We start from the raw sequence: 22,200 nt of genomic DNA, 5'->3' as shown, positions 1-22,200 counted from the left end.
GATTATGTATTGGTGGATAAAAGGTTGATGGGTAGGCTCCAGGATGTACTGATGTATCGGATCATTATTTAGTTGCAGCTACAGTTAGAGTAAGGGGTAGATGGGAAAAGAGGAAGGTGGCAACAACAAGTAGGAGGGAGGTGAAAGTGTATAAACTAAGGGAGGAGGAAGTTCGGGGGAGATATAAGCGACTGTTGGCAGAAAGGTGGGCTAGTGCAAGTAGGAGTAGTGGGGGGGGGGGGGGTTGAAGAGGGTTGGAATAGTTTTAAAAATGCAGTATTAGAATGTGGGGCAGAAGTTTGTGGTTATAGGAGGGTGGGGGCAGGTGGAAAGAGGAGTGATTGGTGGAATGATGAAGTAAAGGGTGTGATAAAAGAGAAAAAGTTAGCTTATGAGAGGTTTTTACAAAGCAGAACTGTTATAAGAAAAGCAGAGTATATGGACAGTAAAAGAAAGGTGAAGAGAGTGGTGAGAGAGTGCAAAAGGAGAGCAGATGATAGAGTGGGAGAGGCACTGTCAAGAAATTTTAATGAAAATAAGAACAAATTTTGGAACGAGTTAAACAAGTTAAGAAAGCCTACGGAATGTATGGATTTGTCAGTTAAAAACAGAGTAGGGGAGTTAGTAGATGGGGAGAGGGAGGTATTAGGTAGATGGCGAGAATATTTTGAGGAACTTTTAAATGTTGAGGAAGAAAGGGAGGCTGTAATTTCATGCACTGGTCAGGGAGGTATACCATCTTTTAGGAGTGAAGAAGAGCAGAATGTAAGTGTGGGGGAGGTACGTGACACATTACGTAGAATGAAAGGGGGTAAAGCAGCTGGAACTGATGGGATCATGACAGAAATGTTAAAAGCAGGGGGGGATATAGTGTTGGAGTGGTTGGTACTTTTGTTTAATAAATGTATGAAAGAGGGGAAGGTACCTAGGGATTGGTGGAGAGCATGTATAGTCCCTTTATATAAAGGGAAAGGGGACAAAAGAGATTGTAAAAATTATAGAGGAATAAGTTTATTGAGTATACCAGGAAAAGTGTATGGTAGGGTTATAATTGAAAGAATTAGAGGTAAGACAGAATGTAGGATTGCGGATGAGCAAGGAGGTTTCAGAGTGGGAAGGGGATGTGTAGATCAAGTGTTTACATTGAAGCATATATGTGAACAGTATTTAGATAAATGTAGGGTAGTTTTCATTGCATTTATGGATTTAGAAAAGGCATATGATAGAGTGGATAGGGGAGCAATGTGGCAGATGTTGCAAGTATATGGAATAGGTGATAAGTTACTAAATGCTGTAAAGAGTTTTTATGAGGATAGTGAGGCTCAGGTTAGGGTGTGTAGAAGAGAGGGAGACTACTTCCCAGTAAAAGTAGGTCTTAGACAGGGATGTGTAATGTCACCATGGTTGTTTAATATATTTATAGATGGGGTTGTAAAAGAAGTAAATGCTAGGGTGTTCGAGAGAGGGGTGGGATTAAATTATGGGAAATCAAATTCAAAATGGGAATTAACACAGTTACTTTTTGCTGATGATACTGTGCTTATGGGAGATTCTAAAGAAAAATTGGAAAGGTTAGTGGATGAGTTTGGGAATGTGTGTAAAGGTAGAAAGTTGAAAGTGAACATAGAAAAGAGCAAGGTGATGAGGGTATCAAATGATTTAAAGAAAAATTGGATATCAAATTGGGGAGGAGGAGTATGGAAGAAGTAAATGTTTTCAGATACTTGGGAGTTGACATGTCGGCGGATGGATTTATGAAGGATGAGGTTAATCATAGAATTGATGAGGGAAAAAAGGTGAGTGGTGCATTGAGGTATATGTGGAGTCAAAAAACGTTATCTACGGAGGCAAAGAAGGGAATGTATGAAAGTATAGTAGTACCAACACTCTTATATGGGTGTGAAGCTTGGGTGGTAAATGCAGCAGCGAGGAGACGGTTGGAGGCAGTGGAGATGTCCTGTCTAAGGGCAATGTGTGGTGTAAATATTATGCAGAAAATTCGGAGTGTGGAAATTAGGAAAAGGTGTGGAGTTAATAAAAGTATTAGTCAGAGGGCAGAAGAGGGGTTGTTGAGGTGGTTTGGTCATTTAGAGAGAATGGATCAAAGTAGAATGACATGGAAAGTATATAAATCTATAGGGGAAGGAAGGCGAGGTAGGGGTTGTCCTCGAAAGGGTTGGAGAGAGGGGGTAAAGGAGGTTTTGTGGGCAAGGGGCTTGGACTTCCAGCAAGCGTGCGTGAGCGTGTTAGATATGAGTGAATGGAGATGAATGGTACTTGGGACCTGACAATCTGTTGGAGTGTGAGCAGGGTAATATTTAGTGAAGGGATTCAGAGAAACCGGTTATTTTCATATAGTCGGACTTGAGTCCTGGAAATGGGAAGTACAGTGCCTGCACTTTGTAGGAGGGGTTTGGGATATTGGCAGTTTGGAGGGATATGTTGTGTATCTTTATACGTACATGTATATGCTTCTAAACTGTTGTATTCTGAGGACCTCTGCAAAAACAGTGATTATGTGTGAGTGTGGTGAAAGTATTGAATGATGATGAAAGCATTTTTCTTTTTGGGGATTTTCTTTCTTTTTTGGGTCACCCTGCCTCGGTGGGAGACGGCCAACTTGTTGAAAAAAAAAAAATAAATAAATAAATATCTGGTCTACGATTAGCCATGGCACCCAAGAGAGAGCATTCCTTTTAAGAATAAATGTATCTATGACTCTGTTGGAGAAAATGGAAATGTTTAACACTTTCACTGGTTGTGCCGTAGTACTACAGGTTTAAGATCACCATCAGTGCCGGGGTACTATGCCATGAGCTCAGTTTACTCAGATAAGCTGTTAGTGGCAAAATTTGGGCCTAGATATGAGAGAATGGGTCTATGTGATGGCACCATATAAAAAATCCTGCAGCACACAGTGCATAATGAGTAAAATAAAACCAAGAGTGTTTTTGGTTTAAAACAGCAACTTTGTGGTGTATTTTTGTATGGTTTTTATGGTTGTATTTTTCGTTTCTTGGTCTCCTTTGATAGAATGGAAGATATGTTACTGAAATAGAGATAACTAACTGCTTTCAGACTGAAACATTGCTTGAAATTGAGCTCAAAGTAGTGGAAATATTTGATTTTTGCCAATGTTCAAAAGTCAACAAATCATGTCCCTTGTCCAATACAGTGGATCCCCTGTAATCCATTCCAGAAAGTTGGCCTAAATTCAACGCAATATTTCCACATAAGAATTAATGTAAATACAATTAATCTGCTCCAGACACCCAAAAATAATAAAAAGAAATACATTTTGTAGAGCTTAACTATAGTTTTACATACACAAAACAATGACAATTACATATAAATGAACATTTAAATCATTATTATGTACCTTTATTGAAGACTCTTGCTGGTGTATGGAAGACAGAGGAGGGGAGAGGGAGGAGGAGAGGTTATTGTTTGGAAGGGGAATTCGTCAAAAATATTGGCTTGGTGATCGTCATAGAGCTCAGTAACAGTTATTCATCCCGCACAGCAACAGCGGCCCAACACTCAGTGTGGTATTGTTTATGAGCCAGTGAGCATGATCCCACACATTCATATGATACATTTTGCATTATTCTATTCTTTTTAGTGCTTGCAACTGCTAAATAAGCCACCCTCAGCCCCAAGGAAGTTCCAAGTGCCAGCCAGCCCCTTTGGTAAAGGGCTGAGAGAGATGGGAGACTGTGCCTTCTTCAGTGATTCTGCGATATGTACGATACTAAAGCCAGCCAGCGATAAAGTGTAGCATTAACAGTGTAGGAAGTAAGTTAAGTGATTAATCGATAGAATAAGGACAGCACAAAACTGACTCCTCCAATGTTGTTGGAGTTATATAGGGTGACTGACAACACTGCTGTCTCTGCTACCGCCATCACCACCACTATGTAAGGCTTATCTTTCAGTGGCCCTTATACACCCAACAACAAACAACACAGGAACACTCGTTGGCTAGGGAGAGAGACATATGACATTTTATTCATTCTAGAGTATATATCACGTTTCTATGTTATTAATATTGTTTAATACTTATGTCATATTAGATGAACTTACTTACTTTCAACACACCGGCCGTATCCCACCGAGGCAGGGTGGCCCAAAAGGAAAAACGAAAGTTTCTCCTTTTACATTTATTTATTTATTTATTTATTTAAAAATTTGTGCACACATACAGAGGTACAAAAAATACAGATAAGAGCAGCATGCCAAAGCCACTTATACTATGCATAGCATTACGGGCTGGCTTAAAATTAACTTAAGATGAACTAAGCAATGATGACATCAGTGATAAAACTTTAATGTAAACAGATTACTATAAAGCACAAGTGAGTATTACAAAGACAGGTCATATGGTTGTATGCATTGTTGTATATTCAGTAGAATGGAGTATTCTGTTAGGTAGTGTATTTAAAAAATAATAAAGTTAGATTGGGTTTTAGGTTTAACATTTATGTGATATAATTGTGAGAAACATTTAAGATATACAATTTATAAGGTTCAGTTATTCAGTATTTATTTGGTTTTGGGTGAGTAAGTGATCTTTGAGAAGAGACTTGAATTTATAAACAGGTAGTGTTTCTTTTATATTTACAGGTAATGAGTTCCAGATTTTAGGGCCTTTTATGTACATTGAGTTTTTGCATAGTGTGAGATGGACACGAGGAACATCAAAGAGTGATCTGTGCCTTGTGTTATGGTCATGTGTTCTGTTGAGGTTGGCAAGGAGATGTTTGAGGGGAGGGTTAATATCAGAGTTAAGTGTTCTATGTATGTAATAGGTGCAGTAATAAGTATGAATGTTTTGTATGGTGAATAGGTTTAGTGTATTGAATATTGGTGGAGTGTGCTGCCTATAGTGAGAATTTGTTATCATTCTAACTGCAGCCTTTTGTTGGGTAATTAGTGGTCTGAGATGGTTACTTGTTGTTGAGCCCCATGCACAAATTCCATAGGTGAGATAGGGGTAAATAAGAGAGTGATATAGGGCCAGGAGGGCTGACTGTGGAGCATAGTACCGTATCTTCGATAGTATGCCTACAGTCTTGGAAATTTTCTTAGAAATTTGTTGTATATGTGTATGAAATTTGAGTCTATTATCAAGGTGGATTCCTAAGAATTTTCCCTCTGTTAGCTTTGTGATAGGTGATCCGTTTATCATTATGTTAAGAGGGACATCTGTAGCTCTGTTACCAAACTGAATGAAGTAGGTTTTGTCAATGTTTAGTGTAAGTTTGTTAGTCCTCATCCAGGTAGATATTTTCTGTAATTCGGTATTTACAGTATTGGCTAGCGTGACTGGGCTCGGGTGGGAGAAGACGCATGTAGTGTCATCTGCAAATAGTGTGGGTTTGAGTAATTGCGAAGCATTTGGTAGGTCATTTATGTATAGGAGAAAGAGAAGAGGGCCAAGGACACTTCCCTGTGGGACACCAACTGTAATTGGTTGTGCAGAAGAGTTTGCCCCATTTGCATACACATATTGGCTTCTGTTGCTGAGGTATGACTTGAGGTAGTTGAGGGAGTGCCCTCTTATACCATAGTGTGACAATTTTACGTGGAGCAAGTCATGGTTAACTGTATCAAAAGCTTTACGTAAGTCAATGAAGATCCCCAGTGGGACTTCTTTTTTCTCTATTGCAGTGTATATATGCTCTAGCATGTGTATAATAGCATCATTAGTATTTTTATTTGGCCTGAATCCAAATTGGCAGGGGTTGAGTATGTTTTGGGAGATAAGGTAGGAGTAGATTCGTTTATGAATTAATTTTTCGAAGATTTTTGAGAGAGGGTGTAAGTTGGATATTGGCCTATAGTTATTCAACTCTGTTTGGTCTCCTCCTTTGTGGATCGGGGTGACCCTTGCTATTTTGAGTACTGTAGGGAAGGTGGAGGATTCAATGGATTTGTTAAAGAGTGTTGCAATGATTGGTGATAGCACTTGTGACACTTTTTTGTATATAAAGGGTGGTAAGGTATTTAAATCTCCTGCCTTGTTTTTTAGCGTGTTGATAATAAGGGAGACTTCGTATGGGTTAGTCGGAGCTAGGAACAGTGTGTTCGGGTAGTTGCCAGTGAGGTAGTCATTTGGTGGGGTATCTGAGCTTGGGATTTTATTGGCAAGGTTTTGTCCTATAGTGGAGAAGAAGTCATTGAGTCTGTTTGCTGTTTCTGTTGGTGGGAGTTGGGGTTCATCTGATTTTGCTAATTTTATTTCGCTATTTCGTGATATCTTTTTTGTTCCTAGAATTTCTGATAGGGTTTTCCAGGTCTTTTTTATATCACCTCGTAAGTTGGATAATCTGTTCTCATAATACAATTTTTTTGCCCTTCTTATCAGGCTGGTTAGGATTGACGAGTAACGTTTTGTTTGGTCTCTGGTTATGTGACCCATTCTGTACTGTTTTTCATATTGGTGTTTTGTATTTATGGATTTGAGAATGCTGGGTGTTAACCAGGGACTGTTCAGTCTCTTAGCTGTCATCTGTTTAGTTTTTTTGGGGCAGTGCTTGTTATAGAGGTATTGGGTCTTTTTTAGAAAATTATTAATACATTCGTCAATATCTGTATAGATTTCTAGCTCAGTGTGCCAGTCAATGTTTGCTACTGCTGTTGTGAAGTTATTAATGGCTGCCTCATTGTGAAGTCTGAAGGTGACTTTAGTAGTGTCTTGGGGTAATTTACCAAGAGTTGTTATGAGAAAAGTAGGGTAGTGGTCTGTGGTATTATCTGTAATTATGCCTGATTTTAAAGGGGATATGGTGTTGGTCCAGATGTGGTCAAGTAGGGAAACACTAGTCTCTGTAACTCTTGTAGGTTTTGTTACTGTTGGTAGCAACATACAGTTACTCATTGTGTTTGTGAATTCAGTAACGTGTGGGTCCTGGTCTTGCAGGAGATTTATATTGAAGTCACCTGAGAGTAGTAAGTGATCTTTGTTCATGCGTGCATCAGTTATCATACTTCCTAGGTTTTGACTAAATTGGCTAATGTTTGACTGTGGAACTCTGTAAATGTTTATCAATGTGAGAGGTTTTTGTAGGTATTTGGATTTGAATTTGGCTATTATATATTCCCCATGTTCATCCCTTGTGCAAGTATTAGTGATACATTCTAGTTGGTCTGAGTAGTATATGGCTGTGCCACCCCCTTGTTGGTCTGGCCTACAGTTGTGTATGGCTGTGTAACCAGGAATGGCATAGACATCTGTACTATCAGGCTTTAGCCAGGTTTCAGTTAGTGTAATGATGGACATATTGGCATGTAAGGAATTTAGTAATGCTATGAGGTCATCGTAATGCTTGCTTAAAGATCTGATATTGTAGTTAAAGATAGTTATGTTGTTGTTGGCACTGAGAAGTGCCTTTGATTGTTCTGCAGTGTAGTAATTACAGTAACTGTTTGATTCATTTAAGTCATTAAATAAGAGGTTGGTATCAGGATCAATGCTTGTAATCATAAGATTTGTAGTGAATCTATAGTTAGAATTAAGTATAAAACAAAGTAAATAGTCTTAAGCTAAAAAATAGCACCTGAATTATTTAACAAATGTAAAATAATGAGCTAAGGTAGTTTTTTTTTTTTTTTTTTTTTTTTTAAGCTAAAATAAAGGAGACAATATAAAAGGGACTAATACAAATAAAGTGATGATCAAATAATGGAGCTTGGGAATATGATAGTAGGTAGTACTATAAAGGTAATTCTTTAACCCTTTGAGGGTTTTCGTTGTACTAGTACGTTTTACGTGTAGGGGTTTTTGACGTACTAGTACTCATAAATTCTAGCGGCCTCAAATCTAGTGGGAGAAAGCTGGTAGGCCTTCATATGAAAGAATGGGTCTATGTGGTCAGTGTGCACAGTCTAAAAAAAATCCTGCAGCACACAGCGCATAATGAGAAAAAAAAAAATTTTACCATTTTTTTTTAATAAATCAGCGACTTTGCAGTGTATTTTCGTATGGTATTTATTGTTGTATTCTAGTTTTCTTGGTCTCATTTTATAAAATGGAAGACATATTACAGAAATTGAGATGATTTTGACTGGTTTTACAAAGAAAAGTGCCTTGAAATTGAGCTCAAAGTAGCAGAAATGTTCGATTTTTACCAAACTTCAAAAGTAAACAAATCGTGCCAAGCGTGCAATACACGTCAACTGGTGAGTCTAATATTCTTTCACAAGTGCACCAATAATATTTATACCATTTCTTACACTAATGCAGTAGTCTGCATAACAGTAAATCTTCTATTTTTTGTGAGAATAAAAATTCAAAGTGGAAAGCAAAAGAATATAAGAGGGGCCTTGAGACGTGACTAATGACCAGAGGAAATGTCATTTTAGTGCCAGGAATGTCTTTCTTGTTTATTCTGGACCCTATTCGGAAATTGGCATCTTTTGAAATTTGTGTGAAATTGGCGAAATTGCTAAATTCTGACCACTGTACTGGATAGTTGAATTTCATAAATGAGTGGTTTCTTGCACCCATTCGATAGAAAAAATGGAGTTCTAGCGAAATATTCATGTTTTTTGTCGACTAGTACAGTGAAATTGGCCGAAAATGGGGCTCAAAGTGGGCAAAATCGCCGATGCGTAAACATCGCCGAGACCGCTAACTTTGCGAGAGCATAATTCCGTAAGTTTTCTATCAAATTTCAAACTTTTGGTGTCTTTATGATCGGGAAAAGATTCTCTATCTTTTCATAAGAGAAAATAATTTTTTTTTTTTTTTAAATTTGGCCGACCCTGAGAACGAGTTTCGGAGAGGGCCTGTCGACCCTCAAAGGGTTAAAGTTAGAATTATAGTATAAAATTATAATATAAAAGGGACTAATATAAGTTGTGGTGAACAATAAAGTGGTAATCAAATAAATGAGCTTTGGAATATAATGGCAAAATTGTGAACTTATTCTACTTTAGCACCTGAGAATAGCGCCTTGATTATTTTAACAATTGTGAATGTATAAACTAGGGTAGTTATATAAAGCTAAAATAAAGGAGAAAATATATAAGGGACTAAAATTAAGTAATGGTAAACAAAGTTAAATGGACAGGTGGTCACTATGAAATAATATTTGTTTAGGAGTAAGATCTGATTTGTAATATTAAATAAATTGAGCAGTTTATTGCACAATAAAAGTAAAAAAAATGAGGTAGTTGGTACTAGCTAGCAAAAGATAGTTTTGGTACTTGCAAAAAAGTAATTGGAATATACACTAATTGCATACACAATAAAAAGTGACTAAAAAAACAAGTAGTGATAAACAAAATTAAGTGGACAGGTAAGAATAATGAATATTATTAATTTGGAGCAAGATTTGACTTGTAATTTAAAATTATGAGCAATTAATAGCAGTAAGAAAGAAGTATAGAGTATTGGAGGTATTTCATTAGCTAGTGATGAAAAATAATAAAAATAATAATGTACAATATAATAGTAACGTACACTATATGCACCACACGTATATATGTATTAAGGGCACTTATCTAATCTGTTACAGAAATGTCAGCTTTTCTAAGGAAGGTAGAGAAATCATGTTCATTTGAGATAGTATATTGTTGTCCTGTTGATGTTTTCCTTACTAGTATTTTCCCATCTCGCGTGAAACACTGATGTATTTTGTTTTCCTGTTTAAGTTTTCTCAGCCTGAACAGAAGGTTTTGACGTTTTTTTGTTAGACACTCATTTATGTACACTCCATTTTTCATTGTAATTGCTGATTTAATTAAGTCCTTTCTTTTATCGTATGAATGAAGTCGGATCATTATACTGTGTTTACTTCCTGGTTTTCCTAGCAAACGTGTTTCTTTGATTTCATTGTTTTGCACGATTTAGTAATATATACAGGAGAAGGGGTTACTAGCCCCTTGCTCCCGGCATTTTAGTCGCCTCTTACAACACGCATGGCTTACGGAGGAAGAATTCTGTTCCACTTCCCCATGGAGATAAGAGGAAATAAACAAGAACAAGAACTAGAAAGAAAATAGAAGAAAACCCAGAGAGGTGTGTACACCTACCATCCGACTTACGACCGAGTTCGGTTCCGAGAAACCGGTCCTAAGTTGAACTTTACTACTGAATATCAACATAACATTTTTGTAATGACTTTATTTTATTGTTTTATTTTGGTATTTCATGTTTTACTTTACTTTTTATGCTGTTAGTACTGTATTTTATACTGTAAGGTTTAGGATAAACACTGTGTACAACACAAACACTTGTTTATTTCCCAGAAATTTGGCATAAAAAACACGGTCATAAATCGAGTCGTCGTAAGTCGAGCAGGTCGTAAGTCGGATGGTAGGTGTATATATATGCTTGTACATGTATGTGTAGTGTGACCTAAGTGTAAGCAGAAGTAGCAAGACGTACCTGAAATCTTGTATGTGTGACAGAAAAAAAAAAAAGACACCAGCAATCCTACCATCGTGTAAAACAATTACAGGCTTTCGTTTTACACTCACTTGGCAGGACGGTAGTACCTCCCTGGGCGGTTGCTGTCTACCAACCTACTACCTAGGATTAGATGAACTGTGCTAGATAAATAAGCTGTAGATTTGATATTTGTGTCATATTGAAGGACTCTCTTGTCCTATCTCCCAACACTCCCCTGCCGCCGCCACAATTCCTAACATACGCCAGAAACAAACCTCTCTGGAACACTTTTTACAGCAACAGGTGTTTATTGACTCTCAAGCTGGTCCTAGTGGCATTAAAAAACAAAGAAGGGAATCAACCCCAGAAAAGGACTTGGTACCTGAAGACTTTAATGGAAGGGGATTCCCCTTCCAAACAATAGTAACTCCTCCATCCTCTCCTCTTCTCTCGTCTTCCATACACCAACAAGTCTTCAATAAAGGCAAGTGTCATTTTATTATTGTTTTATTCTGCATGTCTCATTTTTTTTGTGTAGGTATATGTATATTTCATGGAAAAAATTATTTTTTTAATACTTTTGGGTGTCTGGAATGGATTAACCGGATTTACCTTATTTCTTATGGGGAAAATGAATTCGGAAATTGTCAGATTTGGGTTTAGTCACTCTCTCAGGAACGGATTAATTACAATAACCGAGGGTCCACTGTATACCTATACTTCCTTTATTCAGCTTTCTTACAATAAATATACAGCGGAACCTCGGTTGTCAAATTTAATTCATTGCAGATGTTGGGTCGACAACCAAACCAATTTTTCCCATAAAGAATAATGTAAACAGAATTAATCTGCTCCAGACCAAAAATGACAATATAATAATTAATAATAATGTACTAACTACTACATAAAACAGTGTATAAAATTATACAGCACACAAACTGTAAAAATGAATACTAAATGAAAATTCAACTAAAATATTGTAAACGAAAATTTAACTGCTTCTTCCCCTTCGGAGAGCTAATGGCAAAAATTCTAGCAGCTTCAAATATTGCAAGAGAAAGCTGGTAGACCTACATGTGAGAAAATGGGTCTGCATGGTCAGTGTGCGCACCATAAAAAAAATTCTGCTGCACGCAGTGCACGAAAAAAAAAAACTGCGACTGTGTTTTTGGTTTAAAACAGTGACTTTGTGGTGTATTTTTGTATGGCATTTATGGCTGTATTCTCATTTCCTTGGTCTCTTTGATAGAATCGAAGATATATTACAGAAATATAAATGATTTTCAATGGTTTAAAGACAAAGTAGATTGAAATTGAGCTCAAATTAGTGGAAACATTCAAGAGTAACAAATCATGTCAACTGCTGGGTCTAAAATGCATTCAATGAATGAGCTGATATTATTTATACAATTATTACAATTATGCAGTAGTCTGAATAACAGTAAATCTCCTACTTTTTGTATGAATAAAAATTCAAAATGAAAAGCAAGCATAATATAAGAGGGGCCTAGAGACATGACTAATGAACAGATAAAATGTTATTTTAGTGCCAGGAATGTCTGCATTGTTTATGCTGGACCCTATTTTGAACTTGGAATTTCCTGAATTGTGTGTGAAATTGGCCAAATTCAAAATTTCAGAACACTTTATTGGGTAGTTGAAATAAGTAAATGTTCAGTTTCTTGTACTCAATCGATAGAGTAAAGGGAGTTCTAGTGAAATAGCTACGAGTCTGGTTAACTGGAACAATGGAATTGGCCCAAAATAGGGCTCAAAGTGGGTGAAATCACCAATGTGTAAATATCACCGAGACACTAACTTCGCAATAGTGTAATTCTGTAAGTTTCCCATCAAATTTCCTACTTTCGGCTTCATTACTTTCACAAAATGAACAGCAAGAGCTCAAGAGATGTTTATAGCATGTGTGTTAGTCGTTATACTGAGACCCACGCTGTTGACTCAGTCTGGTTATCATGTGATCCGAGTGTTGTTGATCGACAACCAAGACCATGTACAAAAACCTGGACTGAATTCCTTGTTTGAAAACCGATTTGTTCGACAACTAGTCTGTTCAACAACTGAAGTTCCACTGTATTCACTACTCACTAAGCTAAGGAAGAAAATATTTTAAGGTAAGTAATGTGTGTACTGTATATGCATTTTTTAGGTCTAGCTCTATTGCTCACTTAATATATGATAGTGTAAACATGTTTATCAGGCTTTTATATCCAAATGAAAGTAAAACCAAATGAAAGTAAAAAAAAAAAAAAAAAAAAAAAAAAAAAAAAAAGAGGCTATGTTTCCCTTTATAGCAGCAGCCCAGAAACTAACCTGGTATAAGGGGGGGGGGGGCACGTATAATGAGATTGTTTTGACATCATAAAAATATTGGACAATTCTATAAATGATAAACTCTCCCATTAGTTTCCCAAATCAGTTTGCCAAGAAGACTAACAATAAAAGACTTTTTCAGATTTGCTTCCGAAACCCATTTACTTGATGGATTTTGTCCATTACATAAAAAAAATGTGTTAAATTGAGATTTTTACTAGATAGGGGTACATCTGGATTTATAGCAACAGTTCACTTCAAAAAAAATCCACCCAAAAATGGGTGAAAATGCTGAACTGTAATCTAGCAATTCTTGAGGATGAAAAACTTTTTTTTTTTTTTTTTTTTTTTCAACAAGTCGGCCGTCTCCCACCGAGGCAGGGTGACCCAAAAAAAAAGAAAGAAAATCCCCAAAAAGAAAATACTTTCATCATCATTCAACACTTTCATCACACTCACACATTATCACTGCTTTTGCAGAGGTGCTCAGAATACAACAGTTTAGAAGCATATACGTATAGAGATACACAACATATCCCTCCAAACTGCCAATATCCCAAACCCCTCCTTTAAAGTGCAGGCATTGTACTTCCCATTTCCAGGACTCAAGTCCGACTATATGAAAAACTTGTTCTCTAAAAATGGGAAATAGGCATAATGGATTTGTTTGCTAAATATTATACTTACCATAAGAGTGAAAATAAATCCTGCACGTATATTGTAATATGGAAAATTGGAAATGTGACTTGAAATTAAAGTAGGTATATGTGCAGTGTGCATTGCACTGGTACTGCCATCTGCATCAAACATGCTGAAAAATTAGCAATGAAACCATACATAACTTTTATACATAACTTTATATACGTCTTCTCTCACCCAAACCCAGTCATACTGACCAACACTGTTAATGCCGAATTGCAGAAAATATCTATCTGGATGATGACTAATAAGCTTACCCACAGTACTGACAAAACCTACTTCATTCAGTCTGGAAACAGAGCTGCAAATGTTCCACTTAACATAACGCTAAACAGATCACCCATCACAAGACTCACAGAGGGAAAATTCCTAGGAATCCACCATGACATAGCCTCAAATTCCAGACACATATACTACAATAAATTTTCAAGAAAATCCCTAAGACAGTAGGCATACTATCAAAGATACGGTACTATGTTCCACAATCAGCTTTCCTTGCACTGTATCAATCACTCATCTACCCTTATCTCACATATGGAATTTGTGCATGGGGATCAACAACATTAAATCACCTAAGACCACTAATAACCCAGCAAAAGGCTGCAGTCAGAATTATAACAAATTCCTACTCCCGACAGCATACTCCACCAATATTCAAAAGTCTAAAACTGCTCACCGTACAGAACATCCATACTTGTTCATGTGCCTACTACATACATAGAACACTACACTCAAACAAACCCTCCGCTCAAACTTCTCCTCACCAACCTTAACAGGACACAACTATAACACAAGACACAGATCTCTTTCTGAAGTACCCAGAGTCCATATCACACTGTATAAAAACTCTATATACAAGTCATTACCAGTAAATATTAAAGTAACCTGGTCTGAAAATCAATTTAAGACTTTTCAAAAACCACTTACTCACCCTAAACTAAATACTCAATATTTAACTTTACCAAAAAATCTCCCAATTATCTAAATCTTAAAACCTCAAGACAAGATGTCCAAAGTTCATACACTGATTAATACTACATTGTAGTAAAAATACAGTGGACCCCCGGTTAACGATATTTTTTCACTCCATAAGTATGTTCAGGTGCCAGTACTGACCGAATTTATTCCCATAAGGAATATTGTGAAGTAGATTAGTCCATTTCAGACCCCCAAACATACACGTACAAACGCACTTACATAAATACACTTACATAATTGGTCGCATTCGGAGGTAATTGTTATGCGGGGGTCCACTGTACTGTACCTACCCAAAACAATACTGCCTTACACCCAATTGTAGCATTCTCATACTGTAAACTACTTTCAACAACTCACAATGTTATATTCCCATAATATAATTTCAATATTTATTATTGAAACTATTGTAATCAGAGTACAATTAATGTCTACTATAATAAAAACAGATGTACAACTTAAACTATTATCAATTTATTTAGTATTTAGTAGTCTGTAAGCCATTAAATTAAGTGTGCCCATAATGTCTAGGCATGATAGTGGCTCTCTCTGCACTGCAACTCATTATTGTAATTTCATATTCTCAATGTAATCTTGCAAAGAAATAAAATTTGTTTGTTTTGTTTGTATATTAGAAGAAGTAGAGGAATGCTCAAGAAAACATAAGTGACAATGAATAAGTGTGAAAGCAGGTTCTAGTGAGAAGGTTAATGAATAATAATTTGGGTAGCTATCAAAATATTACTAAGGCACACGATGAGCTGAATTCGAGGGCTGGTCTTTCACTAGCGACTAGCCTATGCAATAACTGAAACTGCCAGCTTAGTTTACGTATTACTTTCCTGTGATGTTACCAACCATGAAACATCGGGCTTAAGTTCAGATAGACTACATACAGTGGAACCCCGGTTTTTGTCTTTAATCCATTCCAGAAGGTTGGCCAAAAAGCGATTTGTACAAAAACCGAAGTAATATTTCCCATAAGAAATAATGTAAATCCAATTAATCCATTCCAGACACCCAAAAATATTAACAAAAAATAAATTTTATAGCAAATAACTAAAGTTTTACAAACAAAAAACAATAAGAAATAAATATAAAGCACTAATTATAATGGATAAATGAACATTTAAATCAGTTTTACCTTTATTGAAGACTCTTGTTGGTGTATGGAAGATGGCAAGGGAGAGGGAGGAGAGGTTATTATTTGGAAGGGAAATCCCCCTCCATAAGGACTTCAGGTATCAAAGCCCTATCTGGGGTTACTTCCCTTCTTTGCCTTTTACTGGCACTAGGACCAGCTTGAGAGTCACTGGACCCCTGTTGCACAAAATATCTGTCCAGAGAGACCTGTTTCTGGCATCTCTAAGATTTGCCTAAAATGGGACATTGCAATGTCACTGAACCTGTTACTGACATGGCTTGCAACAGCTTTGTTAGGGTGATATGTCTCCACAAAACTTTGCGCCTCACTCCACTCTGCACAAATGTCCTTAATCACTGAAGGCGGCACATTCTCCCCTCTCTCTCCCTCCTCATTTGAAGCAATTTCCTCAGCTAAGGTTTGTTGCTGTTCCAGATGAAGGTCTTGCAGCTCATCAGTGGTTAGCTCTTCCCTGTGCTCATCCATCAAGTCTTCCACATCCTGGCCACTCACCTCCAACCCCATGGACCTCCCCAAAGACACAATAGATTCCACAACAGGCATAGGGTCGTCAGGGTCAGCTTCAAACCCTTCAAAATCTTTCTCAAGGACACATTTTGGTCACAAATTTTTCCAACAAGAGTTAATTGTCCTGGAAGTCACTCCCTGCCAAGTCTTATCTATAAGGCTTATGCAATTGAAGATACTGAAGTGATTCCTCCAGAATTCTCTTAGGGTCAATTCAGTGTCCGAGGTCACTTCAAAGCACCTTTGAAACACTGCTTTGGTGTAGAGTTTTTTGAATTGTGAAATTTTCTGTTGGTCCATGGGCTAGATGAGAGTGGTATTTGAGGGAATGTACTTCGCTGTGATGAAACTAAACTCCCCAAACAATTGGTCTTCCAAGTCTGGAGGATAAGCAGGAGCACTGTCCATTACCAGGAGGCACTTGAGTGGCAATTTATTTTACAGGAGGTATTTCTTCACACTCAAGCCAAACACTTCATTGATCCGCTAAATGAAAATCTGCCTCGTGACCCATGCCTTACTGTTAGCCTTTCACATCACACACAATTTACTCTTGACGACATTGTTTTTCTTGAACACTGGGATTTTCAGAGTGATACACCAGTAAAGGTTTCACTTTGAAATCCACACTAGCATTACCACAGAACAAAAGAGTTAGCCTATCCTTCACAGGCTTGTGTCCTGGCAGTGCCTTTTCCTCCTGCGTGATGTAGGTCCTCTGGCATTTTCTTCCATAAGAGGCTTCTTTCATCACAACTGAAGACTTGTTGGGGGAGGAATCCTTCAGCCTCTACATACTCCTTGAATTCATCAATGAATTCTTCAGCCCCACTTTTGTCCGAACTTGCAGCCTCACCATGCCTTACCACACTGTGTATGCCACTTCGCTTCTTGAATCTGTCGAACCAGCCTTCGTTGGTCTTAAATTCACTAACAGCAGCACTCGTTCCAGGGATTTCCTTTACGAGATCTGCACGCTACTGCCTTGCCTTTTCGCGAATTATTGTCTCCACAACACTATCTCCCGCAAACTGTTTTTGGTTGATCCATACCAATGATTGTTTGTAATCTCTGTTTCGTTAGCACATTTACCCTTTTCACAACATCAGCTTCCTTGATTTCTTTTTTTCCTCGAGGATGGAAGTGATCGTTGATTTGGACTTCTCTTACATCCTGGCAAACTCGGCCACACGTACGCCACTTGTGTATTTTTCTACGAGTTCTTTCTTGTATTCTATCATGTTTCTCACCTTCTTGACCAAAGGACTGGCACTCGGAACTTTCTTTGGCCCCATGGTGGCATATTTAGTAGTAGCAAGCACAAAAAAAATGGATTATTACAAAATGTTTCAGATGAACACACGGAGTAATGCTCACTGTACAAGTAACAAAGGCAGACTGAGTCATGAACCTATGAGCAGCCACGTTCCACGGGTAGGCGGATGTGTCTTGTACAGACGATTTCCAAGCAAATGTACAAAAATGGAGAAAATTTCGCCGAAAAAATGGTCAAAAACTGAATTGTACAATAACCGGACTGGAGGGAAAACTGGGGTTCCACTGTATATTTATTACTATTTTTTGACAAGTACAGTGGACCCCCAGTTTTCATCATTAATCCGTTCCAGAAGGTTGGTCGAAATCCAAAATGGACGAAAACCGAAGTAATATTTCCCATAAGAAACAATATAAATACAATTAATCCATTCCAGACATCCTAAAATATTAACAAAAAGTAAGTTAGTAATAGAACTAGGCATTAAAAACCAATAAAAAGTAAAACACATACACAATACAGTGGACCCCCGCATAACGATTACCTCCGAATGCGACCAATTATTTAAGTGTATTTATGTAAGTGCATTTGTACATGTATGTTTGGGGGTCTGAAATGGACTAATCTACTTCACAATATTTCTTATGGGAACAAATTCGGTCAGTACTGGCACCTGAACATACTTCTGGAGTGAAAAAATATCGTTAACCGGGGGTCCACTGTACAGTGGAACCTCGAATTACGAACGCTCCACCATGCAAATTTTTCAGGATACGAACCGTCGTTCGGTCGAGTTTTTGCTTCAGGATACGAAAGAAGTTTCAGGATGCAAACTTCCTCCTCAAATGAGGTTCCATTAAACAAATAAACAAATAAAATATATATTTCTTTGCAAAGGTTACAATGTGTGTTTACATATCATAATATGATTGGAGCAAAGAAAGCCACTATCATGCCAAGGCATTACAGGCAGAAATGCCTACTTAAGACTACACTTAACCCTTTCAGGGTCGAGAGGTCCTCTCCTAAACTTGTTCTCAGGGTCGAGAGGCCCTCTACTAAATTTTTTCTTATGAAATGACAGAGAATCTTTTCCCTATCATAATGATAACAAAAGTGTGAAATCTGATGGAAAACTTATGAAATTATGCTCTCGCGAAGCTAGCGGTCTTGACGATGTTTACGTATCAGCGATTTCGCCCAATTTGAGCCCTATTTTCGGCCAATTCCAGTGTACTAGTCAACAGAAATCATAACTATTTCGCTAGAACTCCATTTTTTCTATCGAATGAGTACAAGAAACCACCCATTTACTGATATCAACTATCCAATAAAGTGGTCAGAAATTGGCAATTTTGCCAATTTCACACAAATTTCAAAAGATGCAATTTCTGAATAGCGTCCAGAATGAACAAGACAGACATTCCTGGCACTAATGTAACATTTCCTCTGTTCACTAGTCATGTCCCCAGGCCCCTCTTACATTTCTTTTGCTTTCCACTTTGAATTTTTATTCTCACAAAAACTAGAAGATTTACTGTTATGCAGACTACTGCATTAGTGTAGAAATGGCATAAATAATATCAGGGCACTTGTGAAAGAATATTAGACTCACCAGTTGACATGTATTGGACGTGTGGCATGATTTGTTTACTTTTGAACTTTGGCAAAAATCGAACATTTCTGCTACTTCGAGCTCAATTTCAAGGTACTTTTCATTGTGAAACGAATCAAAATCATCTCAATTTCTGTAATATATCTTCCATTCTATAAAATGAGACCAGGAAAACTAGAATACAACCATAAATACCATACGAAAATACAGTGCAAAGTCGATGTTTTAAACCAAAAACATGGTCTAAGTTTTTTTTCTCATTATGCACTGTGTGCTGCAGGATTTCTTTTATACTGTGCACACTGACCACATAGACCCATTCTTTCATATTAAGGCTTACCAGCCTTCTCTTGCTAGATTTGAAGGCGCTAGAATTTACGCATACTAGTACGTCAATAACCCTGGTGCGTAAGACATACTAGTACATCGGAAACCCTGAAAGGGTTAAGTCTAGACAGGTGAAAAGTGTACTACTAGTGGTTACCGGTGTTTTGCTGATGGTGGAGCCAACTACTGGCAGCCTTTTGAAGTTTCTCCTTACTGTTATTATTATTATTATTATTACCATTATATTGTATTATTATTATAATAACGATTATTATTATTATTAGTAGTAGTAGTAGTACATACATATGTGGTGAGGGGCTCTTGATCTAGGGAATTGGATCTGTGCTCCAGGTCACTAAATTAATAATAATAATAATAATAAAGTGGACCCTCGGTTAATGCCTGGATTGGATAGCGCCAAAATCAGATAACGTCTCGCTTTGGCATAAGAAAATTGGATGGGATAACACCTAAAAACTCAGTTAGGAGGTTTCGTCCCGAACGTGTCTGCTGGGCGCCATGAGTGCCCGGCCAGTCACCCAGTCTACCAGCCAACGTGCCAATGTTTACAAAGCCAGAGAGAGGGTTTAAGTTGGATATTGGCCTATAGTTGTTCAAGTCTGTTTGGTCTCCTCCTTTATGTATCGGGGTGACCCTCGCTATTTTGAGAACTGTAGGGAAGGTAGAGGATTCGATGGATTTGTTAAAGTGTGTTGCAATGATTGGTGACAGCACCTGTGATGCTTTTTTGTATATAAAGGGTGGTAAGGCATTTTAATCTCCTGTTTTGTTTTTTAGTGTGTTGATAATAAGGGAGACTTCTGTTGGGTTAGTCGGAGCAAGGAACAGTGTGTTCAGGTAGTTGCCAGTGAGGTAGTCATTGGGTGGGGTATCTGAGCTTGGAATTTTATTGGCTAGGTTTTTTCCTATGGTGAAGAAATCGAGTCTGTTTGCTGTTTCAGTTGGTGGGAGTTGGGGTTCATCTGGTTTTGTTAGTTCAATTGCACTTTTCCCTGGTGACAATGGTCACCAGTGCACATGTGCTTACGGAGCTATCCTCGCGATGCGAGGAATTCTCATGATTTCCTTATGTTCCGTGCACTTAATTCGCCAGATTTCTTTCTTCTAACCATGGGTTCTAAGGAAGCAAGTGCACAGGACAGTGCCAAGAAGAAAAAGTTGATGATTTTCATGGAATTAAAGCAAGAAATGATTAATAAGCACAGACTAGGTACGAGGGTTGAGGACTTGGCGAGTACAAGCGTAGCCCCTCTACTATATGTACCTATGGGTTTAGTGCTTCCCCATGATTATAATAATAATCTACCATATGTACAATACTAAAGAAGGAGTCTATAAAGGTTATAGCTCCAGCAAAGGACGTTACGGTAATTTCTAAGCAATGGACCTATGTGAATTAAAAGATGGTAAAGCTGCTGTTGACATGGTTGACAGAAAAACAGCTCACAGATACATAGTGTAGTGAGATAAACATAAAAATTGCACAAAGCAATTCTTAAGAAAAGTGTGAACTCCAGACAGAATATGCCACTCTGTATTTGTTCTCCAAGGTGGGTACACCAGATCTAATTCAGATAGCCTCACAAACTCCATTTTCTTTTATAATAACACCTCTGATGTTTTCATAGCGAGAATGCGCGACCACTCCCGACCACAATCCTCCTCCCTCCGCCGTCCATGTAATGACATTTTATTCGTTCTAGAGTGTATATCAGGTTTCTATGTTATTTATATTGTTTAGTGTGTCATATTAGATGAATTCTGACAGATAAATAAGCCGTAGAGTTAATATTAGGATTATTTTGTCATGCCTCCTGAGAGCAGGGATTCAGCTGGAACGAATTAATTGCATTTCAATTAATTTATATGAAGAAAATTTACTCAGCATATGAACATATCAGGATACGAACACGTCCATGGAACAAATTAAATTCGTAACCTGAGGTTCCACTGTACATTCATTACTTACCTTAAAATATTTGTAGTCTTAATGTAGGATGAGAGGCGAGTAGTATTTATTTGCAGGAAGTCAGTGTAGGTAGCCGGTAGGTGCAGCCCACCTGAGCTACACCCACTGGCTACCTACACTGCGGCCCAGAGCCATATTACTACAATCGACATACCATGTTCAGTGAGTTTAATCATTTCTAACAACTACCTTTAGATGCCATCATAAACAAAGGGAGAAGCAATGAATAATTCATTCCGAGAATTGTAAACAAAAGCGTTATGTATTAATGGCGGTGACTGGGCCAACGCAGATTCATACGTTTTCTCTGATGCAGGACCAGAGAAAACGTAATGTTTTTCCTCCACCGACTACCACCCCTTCATAGCACATAAACATTGCATGTTTATATGCTATGTAACATGTTTCTTATATAATTTTGATGAAAATATCATAGATGGATTAAGGAAAATGTCTATATTAACGTAAAATAAGACATTTAATGTGTCCAAGAGTGAGCCACAAACGTATGAGCGGCCCAGGCAGATGCAGATGCATCTGGTATGGATGATTTCTGAGCGGATGTATGAAACCTGGGGTAAAATATCGCCAAAAAAAGTAATCGAAATCTGAATTGTACGATTTCCACACTGGACGAAATCCAGGGGTTCACTGTACTGAGTATTACTGTATTTTTCTCACCTCATTAAAGTAGAAAATGTGGATTATTGATGATGATGATGATGATGTTACATAAAAAATTCTCACAATTACTCACCTTCAATGCCTCACTGTCAACTACAATTTGTTTAAGAGGTACTGTACTACGGAAACTTTTGTATTCGGACGAACGTGCTAAATCACTCTCGAATTCCATCTGATGCATGCGTTCAAGCTGGAAGTATAGTAAAGGTTAATCAAAATATCCATCTATATAGTA

At 37.5% G+C, this 22,200-nt stretch overlaps 1 protein-coding gene across 3 annotated transcripts in view; it reads right to left on the bottom strand.

Annotated features, from left to right (window-relative positions):
* Nucleotides 1-22,200, bottom strand: part of LOC128689942 (maspardin) — a 157,390-nt gene that overhangs the window by 110,695 nt on the left and 24,495 nt on the right. For all 3 annotated transcript variants that reach the window (XM_070088671.1, XM_070088670.1, XM_070088668.1), the window contains one exon: nucleotides 22,039-22,155. In XM_070088671.1, coding sequence (XP_069944772.1) covers nucleotides 22,039-22,155 — 117 coding nt within the window. The remainder of the gene's footprint in view (nucleotides 1-22,038; nucleotides 22,156-22,200) is intronic.

The sequence above is a fragment of the Cherax quadricarinatus genome, chromosome 25, assembly GCF_038502225.1.
Source record: "Cherax quadricarinatus isolate ZL_2023a chromosome 25, ASM3850222v1, whole genome shotgun sequence".
Classification (NCBI taxonomy): Eukaryota; Metazoa; Arthropoda; class Malacostraca; order Decapoda; family Parastacidae; genus Cherax; species Cherax quadricarinatus.
This window is presented reverse-complemented; position numbering and strand designations above follow the sequence as displayed.